The sequence below is a fragment of the Triticum aestivum genome, chromosome 5B, assembly GCF_018294505.1.
Source record: "Triticum aestivum cultivar Chinese Spring chromosome 5B, IWGSC CS RefSeq v2.1, whole genome shotgun sequence".
In the NCBI taxonomy this organism is placed as follows: domain Eukaryota; kingdom Viridiplantae; phylum Streptophyta; class Magnoliopsida; order Poales; family Poaceae; genus Triticum; species Triticum aestivum.
In genome coordinates this window covers 520,954,085-520,961,855 of record NC_057807.1, presented here as the reverse complement: position 1 = coordinate 520,961,855, position 7,771 = coordinate 520,954,085, and the positions used below count along the sequence as shown (strand labels likewise).

The following is a 7,771-nucleotide window of genomic DNA, read 5'->3' as shown; positions in this document are numbered from 1 at the left end:
AAGGAATAATTTGGAAAGCGTTCCTCAAGAAATTTCCATATGGTGTAGGCACACTTAAGAGTAGGCAAACATCCAATCAAGTTTCTAGGCAAGCCTCTAGTGATAAGTTCAACAGTTCTAAGATTGCGAATCATGTCAATTGACTCATCAAGAGTAGGATGCATAGGATCAACATGAGGTGCACAAGGGCTAGCAATGTACTTGTTCAAATGATATTGATTGAAAATCACAAGCATCTCATTTTTCCACTCATGAAAGTACTCTCCATCAAGTATAGGCACTCTATGTCTAAGACTCCCAATAGTAGACTCATCCATCTTCCTCCAATGGTGTTTAAACCAAAGCAATGGAGACCAAAGCTCTGATACCAATTGAAAGGATCGAGAAGAGGTGTCTAGAGGGGGGGTGATTAGACACTAAGTACCAAAAGTTGCAGTTTTTAACTTCTTTAAGTTGAAGTGGAGTTTAGGCACAAGTTTAACACTCACAATACATAACAAGCAAGCATGCAAAGAGTATATGAGCAGCGGAAAGTAAAGCATGCAACTTGCAAGAATGTAAAGGGATGGGATTGGAGGATTCAAACGCAATTGGAGACACGGATAGTTTTTGTCGTGGTTCCGATAGGTGGTGCTATCGTACATCCACGTTGATGGAGACTTCAACCCACGAAGGGTAACGGTTGCGCGAGTCCACGGAGGGCTCCACCCACGAAGGGTCCACGAAGAAGCAACCTTGTCTATCCCACCATGGCCGTCGCCCACGAAGGACTTGCCTCACTAGCGGTAGATCTTCACGAAGTAGGCGATCTCCTTGCCCTTACAAACTCCTTGGTTCAACTCCACAATCTTGTCGGAGGCTCCCAAGTGACACCTAGCCAATCTAGGAGACACCACTCTCCAAGAAGTAACAAATGGTGTGTTGATGATGAACTCCTTGCTCTTGTGCTTCAAATGATAGTCTCCCCAACACTCAACTCTCTCTCACATGATTTGGATTTGGTGGAAAGACGATTTGAGTGGAAAGCAACTTGGGGAAGGCTAGAGATCAAGATTCATATGGTAGGAATGGAATATCTTGGCCTCAACACAAGTGTAGGTGGTTCTCTTTCAGAAAATGGATGCTGGAAGTGTAGGTTCGTTCTGATGGCTCTCTCCACGAATGGAGAGTGGGTGGAGGGGTATATATAGCCTCCACACAAAATCTAACCGTTACACACAACTATGCAAACTCGGTGGGACCGAATTGATAAACTTGGTCAGACCGATTCAGCAAATCTAGTGACCGTTAGGATTTTCGGTGGGACCGACATGCAACTCAGTAGGACCGATATGGTTAGGGTTAGGGCATAACGTAATCTCTGTGAGACTGATTACACAAACTCGGTAGGACCGATTTTGGTAATAAGTTAACCAGAGAGTTGGTCAGGCAAACTCGGTGAGACCGATTACACAAACTCGGTGGGACTGATTTTGGTAATAAGCTAACCAGAGAGTTTGCATTGTAATCTCGGTAGTACCGATTACACAAACTCGGTGAGACCGATTTTGGTAATGGACATACAGAGAGATTACAATCCCATCTCGGTGAGACCGAGATCCCTATCGGTGAAACCGATTTGCCTAGGGTTTGTGGCAGTGGCTAAGACATCTGAACTCGATGGCGCCGGATATAAAGAATCGGTAGGGCCGAGTTAGAATTTTGGTTTAGGACATATGTGGATTCGAGAAATTAGTTGAGGGCTTTGGAGCATATCACTAAGCACTTTGAGCAAGTAAGCCATTAAGCAACACCTCATCCCCTCTTGATAGTATTGGCTTTTCCTATAGACTCAATGTCATCTTGGATCACTAAAATAGAAAATGTAGAGTCTTGTGCTTGAAGCTTGAGCCAATCCTTTGTCCTTAGCATCTTGAAGGGGTTCCACATCCTTTAGTCCATGCCACTTCATTTGTTGAACTTGTCTGAAACATACTAGGTAAAAGTGTTAATCCAACAAGAGATATGTTGACATTAATTACCAAAATCACCCAGGGAGCACTTGTGCTTTCACCTCTCTTCCTCATCTTGATCATCTACTGGATCTACTGGAATGCCAAATTTTTTGGCCATCTCAGTGTCAGCCATTGGTGCAATGACCAAATCAGTAGTGTCTTCTAATTGTACTGAATTCCAGTCAACACAAACAACCCATGTAGCACCATCACATCCCTCTTCTGCATCTTGCTCAGCCCCCTCTATTTCTGTCACTTCACCCATAAACATGGGCATTATCTATCTCTGTGAAGCCCAATCATCATCTACTATCTGCGAAGCCAACTTTGAGGGCACATATCCAACCTTAGAATCTGATTTCAGATCAACAAGCTCTGCATGAAAGGTAGTCTGTTTGCTTGCCCAACCGTCTTGCCGATCGATTTCATCAACCATCTCTTCACCATTCTCAATTCTCACATACTCACCCTTCCAATTATCAAACCGTAACAATGCCACCTCTTACTCTGGACCCAAAAAATGCTTTCCCCAATTTTCTTCACAACATTCCTCACGGCCCTCTCTTCCATGCTCTGTATTTCCTGTGGATCAATCTCTTCAAATTCAACCTCCCATTTCATAATTGTATCTCTCTGTATGTCTCGCATGCTACCATCAACTAGCTTTGCTTTAGATGGTAAGAATTCAACACTGAATTTGAAGGTACGAGCAACATTCCCCTGTTTATCAATGGCGGGCACTGTGAGGCAGCGGAAGCAGACAAGGCACACATCGCAGGGTTGAATAGGTTGGACAGGGTGATTACCTGGTCGACGCAGTCATTCGTGGCTCCATCTCATTCAGCCCAACGCCGCCCCGTCGTCGCTCCCCAGTCTCACCCACCTCCACAATCTGGATCTCGTGGAAAACAGGGGCAAACAGAGGCTCACTTGGTCAGATCTAACTCAAGACGGAGGGAAATGGTGCCGAATACACTCACCACATGCGCAGCCATGGCCGCCGCCGCCGCCGACGAGAACGAAGAAGAGAGCAGCAACTAGAAGCAGGGGAGAAGCACGTGTTCAGTTAGGCGGGGAATCGATGCACTACCAAGTGGGACCCACTACCAGAGATACTGATTAGTTTGACCCCCTGTTTTTACCTTAACCGCAGTCCCGTTGATGACCGGACCCGTGTTTTAACCACCTGGTCATATTGGGGCTATTATTGCCATGTAAGATGGTGCACATGAGCTATTTCTCGCACTCCTTCCAATTCACATGAAATGTGTCGCATAGGAGCTGTTGACCCGTCGATTTCAGGGGCCGCAGTCCAATATCTATCCTTGTAGGGACAATCTGAATGATTACTCAGTGCAGTTTTTATGTTCGTAGGAAGCACCTTATTTTTCACTGCAAATTCTTATGTCACTACAAATTGGTAGGAAGCACCTTATTTTTCCATGAGATACTGTAATTGAGGAACTGAGAGCCATGTCGGAACACTGTTTTGCACTGCATCCTGTGTTTGCTTTGTGGGAAGCTGATTTGAGGACTAGTTCCGTGTGTTGCTTCATTTTCGATGTACGTGATTACTATTGAATGACGAGAAGAATTAGAAGAGAAGTTGAGGTTGTAAGTACAATCTTTTTAGGGTTTTACCCTGTTTAAGTGACATCTGCGTATTTCACTTGGGCAGTCAATGAAGTATTCATGTTTGGCACATGCCAGGCCTGAGCGAAATCTATTAGTGTTCAACAGTATAAAGCAGTACTTAACTGGTTCACTTGGCATTCATTTTCTACCTGTCTTGCATATCACCAGAATACAATTATACAGTGATTGTGACAGTATATTCTAGCAGAAATAGCATTAATTATTTGCTTAGCAGGCTTTGGACACCTAAGGCAGCTTAAGTTTTGTTCTGACGAAACAAGCCTAAGATGATACATCTGCAAGAGTTTAACATCTAAGTTCAGATGGAAAGATCTCGATGAACTTTTTGCATAGTTGGCCTTTCTTTGGGTGAAGGAGTTAGGCACTCAAATGCCACAGAGATGCACTGCTTCACGTCGTTCGCCTCGGTTTCGGGTCGTGGAAGTCGTTTATCCAAAATTACTTCCAGAAGAAATTGGTCATTGAGTGAAGAATGAAAAGCTTGTATGTCTCCTGGATGTTTGCCCATCAGAACCTCTAGCACCACCACACCAAAGCTATATACATCACATTTCTCCGTAACTAGGAAAGTGTAGGAACATTCTGCGCCCAAAACGGGAACATAATAATTAGGATTATGCATTAGTGCAGAGTGTTCCATCTAACAAAATTTAGATAGTATTGTATTGAATAAACATACCAGGTGCTATGTACCCATAAGTCCCTGCTAGTGCACTCCAGTTTGATGAATCAGGTTTCAACATTCTTGCAATACCGAAATCCGAGACAAATCCTTTGTAACCAGCATCTAGTAAGATGTTTCTGCTTGTGATGTCTCGATGAATTATGGGCGGCTGAACATCATGATGGAGGTAAGTGAGGGCTTGAGCAACATCTCTTACGAGAGCTGTCCTTCTTTGCCAGTTGAACTGGATTGCTAGTTCTTCATTGCTTAAGATAGAAGCAAGATTTCCTTTCTCTATAAACTGGCATACAAGGAACCTGTACCGTGGATGAGAGCAATACCCATATAGCTTGACGATGCTGCGTTGGCGAATTTTTTTTAACATTTCAATCTCATGCTGGAATCTTTCTTCATCATGCGCGTCTTCATCGCCTGGATATAGTTTCTTTACTGCAACCATTTGTTCATCTTGAAGTTCTGCTTTATAAACACTGCCATATGATCCCTGTCCAATGCAATTCTTCTCATCAAAATTATCAGTTGCATTGATAATATCCTCAAATGCCATTCTGCCATCAAAGCTCCATACAGAGAATACATCCCTTTTGCTTGCGTCATCAGTTTTTTGAGATGTTTTCTTGCGGCAAATCAAAAAGGCAATTACAGCCGTTGCTATCGAAATAGTAGCAACAAACATAAGCAGAACGACTGATAGTACAGTATTTTCATGCCTTTTCCTATGATCCACCGGGGGCAAATTACAAGGGGGCATGCCAACAAGATCTCCGCAAAGACCTTTGTTGTGAAGAAACCATTGAGCTGATGCATTGTGGATCCCTTTTGGGACAGAGCCTTCTAGGAAGTTGTAGGATACATCAAAAACTGATAGGCTTTGCATGCTTGCAATCGAGGAAGGGATGGTACCGCTGAATTGATTGCGTGAGAAGTTCACACAGATCATCATCTCTAGTTTGCTGAGTTCCGATGGTATTGGTCCACTAAGACTATTCATACTAAGATCAAACATGCTTTGCAGGGAAACTAAATTGCCCACACTTCCAGGAATACTTCCACTGAGGCTGTTGTTATGCATATATAATGACCGCAGTTTCAAACAATTCCCGATCTCTTCTGGTACTTCACCACTTAACAGATTGCTCGACAAACCAAGAACTTCAAGATTACCCAGTCGGCCAATTTGCTTAGGGATTTGGCCAGATAGTCGATTGTGTCCTAAGTTCATCCAATACAGGTTGCTTAACTTGCCTATTTCTACCGGTATCTCACTATTCAACCTATTGAAACCGAGGTCGAGCCATCCAAGATTTTTTAGTTCCCCAAGCTCAGAAGGTATACTACCTTCTATCATGTTGTTTGCAAAATAAATACTCGTCAAGTTTTGACATGAGCCCCAATTTGGTGAGAGTTGCCCTACAAACCTATTTAAATATAAACCAATGCTTTTGAGATGTGGATACACCCCAAATGCTTCAGTTATGTCTCCCTCCATCTGATTGTTGCCGATTCCAAGGGATATTAGTGAACTGCAATCCCTCAAACCTTTTGGGACAGGACCATCCAATTTGTTATTAAAAACTTGGAAAACCTGTAGCTTTTTACTCTGGCACAAATCTGGCAAGTGTCCGGTCAGCTTGTTGTCATTCAGTTCAATTAGGACCAAACTGGTAAGGTTGGGGAGTGCTGAAGGCAAAGAGCCAGTGAGCTGATTGCTGAACAGTCTCATTTCTCTCATACTCACCAATTTCCCAAAACTTTGAGGGATTGGGCCGGATAACTGGTTTTCATAGGAATCAATTATTTCCAAATTTGCCAAATTCCCCAGCTCGGTCGGCAATTCCCCGGATATATTATTGGTATTTATTACTATTTGGCTGAGTGAAGACATGTTCCCAATACTTGACGGTATTGATCCAACTATGAAATTTTTCGAGAGTAGGAGTGCTTCGAGATTCACGAGATTTCCGAACTCATGAGGGATGAGTCCAGTGATGTTGTTACCCCAAACAGAAAAATAGGTCAATGAAGTAAGGTTTCCAGCAACACTAGAAGGAATTGAGCCGGTCAAGTGGTTCTGTGACAAATCCAACTCAATCAAGCTGGAGAGCATCCCAAGCTCTACCGGGATCGGGCCGGTGTGCTGGTTCTGATATATGTTCAGGAAGCTGAGCATCGTGAGGTTTCCAAGGGAGGGCGGAATTGCAGCGTTGAGGTTGTTTTGTGCCAAGGATAGTGCTTGCAGGGTTTTGACCTGGCCTAGCTCTTCAGGTATAGGTCCTGACAGACGATTACCGGAAAGGTCCAGATAGTTGAGGTTTGTCAGGTTTGCAAAGGAGGAAGGTATGTGGCCAGAAAGGACATTCCATCTCAAATCCATCTTTCTCATGTTTCCAAGCTGCCCGAGCTGCCATGGGATGCTGCCTGAGAGCCTATTCCCAGGTAGATAAAGGAAAGCAAGTCTTGAGAGGTTACCCAAGGCAGGAGGGATGTGGCCGGTGAGGTTGTTGATGGAGAGGTCCATGTGCGTGAGCCTCCCAAGGCTGCAGATGGACGGAGGTATGCTGCCGTCGAGCTGACCGCCGGAGAAGTTGAGGGTGGAAAGCATGGAAAGAAAGCCGATGGCAGAAGGAATGGCACCAGAGAGCTGGTAGTTGTCGCTGAGGTCGAGGTTGACGAGGTAAGGGAGTGACTGGAAGCTCAGGGCGTCCAGCCGCCCTGCAATGCCGGCACCGCCGAGGGAGATTCCTCTGATGACCTTCGCCGTGGTTCCTCGGCGTGACCGAGTGTCGCCGCAGGTGATGCCGGTCCAGTTGCACGGGTGCATGCCGTCGTCTCTCCACGTCCCCAGATGTTGCTTGGAGGAGTAGTTGACTGATGATTTCCAGTGGAGAAGCGCTCCGGCCTGGGATCTCAGCGAGGTGCCGCGGCGTGGTGCTGCTGCTGCAGCTGGAGGCGAGGCGCGGCCCTCGGCCTGCCTGGAAGCAAGGAGAAGAACCAGCAGCAGCAGGGCAAACGGGAGAAGCAGGCGATGTAGCCGTGGCAGTGGCACCTTGGAACTCGCCATGAGCTCACGACGTAGTATGATCAATGATATGACTGCATGCGCCAAGATTCCAACAGTAAAAATCAACCGAGATGCATATGCGAAAGAAAAGACATGATGATTAAGGTGCGATAATAATAGCTAAGAAGAATATACCTGCGGTGTCCGGAGCAGAAGGCGCCGGCAGCCGTCTACACTTGGTTTTGGTTTCGCCGGCCGGCCGGGTGGCGGGTGGTGTGTGTGAGTGTGAGCTGAGCTCGAGCTGTGAAGTGTGAGTTGGGTGCTCGGCTGGCTCCTCGTCCAGGGGTTTATAAACAGATTCGCAGGCACAGCAGCCTCACATTTTTCTTCAGCTGCATGCAGCCCAAGTCTTCGCTGGAAGACCTCGACTACGTC

At 45.5% G+C, this 7,771-nt stretch overlaps 1 protein-coding gene across 1 annotated transcript; it reads right to left on the bottom strand.

Annotated features, from left to right (window-relative positions):
* Positions 1–3,773: 3,773 nt before the first annotated feature.
* Positions 3,774–7,404, bottom strand: LOC123116713 (probable leucine-rich repeat receptor-like protein kinase At1g35710). Its single transcript, XM_044537634.1, has 2 exons — positions 4,330–7,404; positions 3,774–4,232 (listed from the first exon to the last, which is right to left on the bottom strand). Exons 1-2 carry the CDS (start codon positions 7,394–7,396, stop codon positions 3,949–3,951), a joined length of 3,351 nt encoding a protein of 1,116 aa, XP_044393569.1. The 5' UTR covers positions 7,397–7,404; the 3' UTR covers positions 3,774–3,948.
* Between the last annotated feature and the right edge of the window lie 367 nt (positions 7,405–7,771).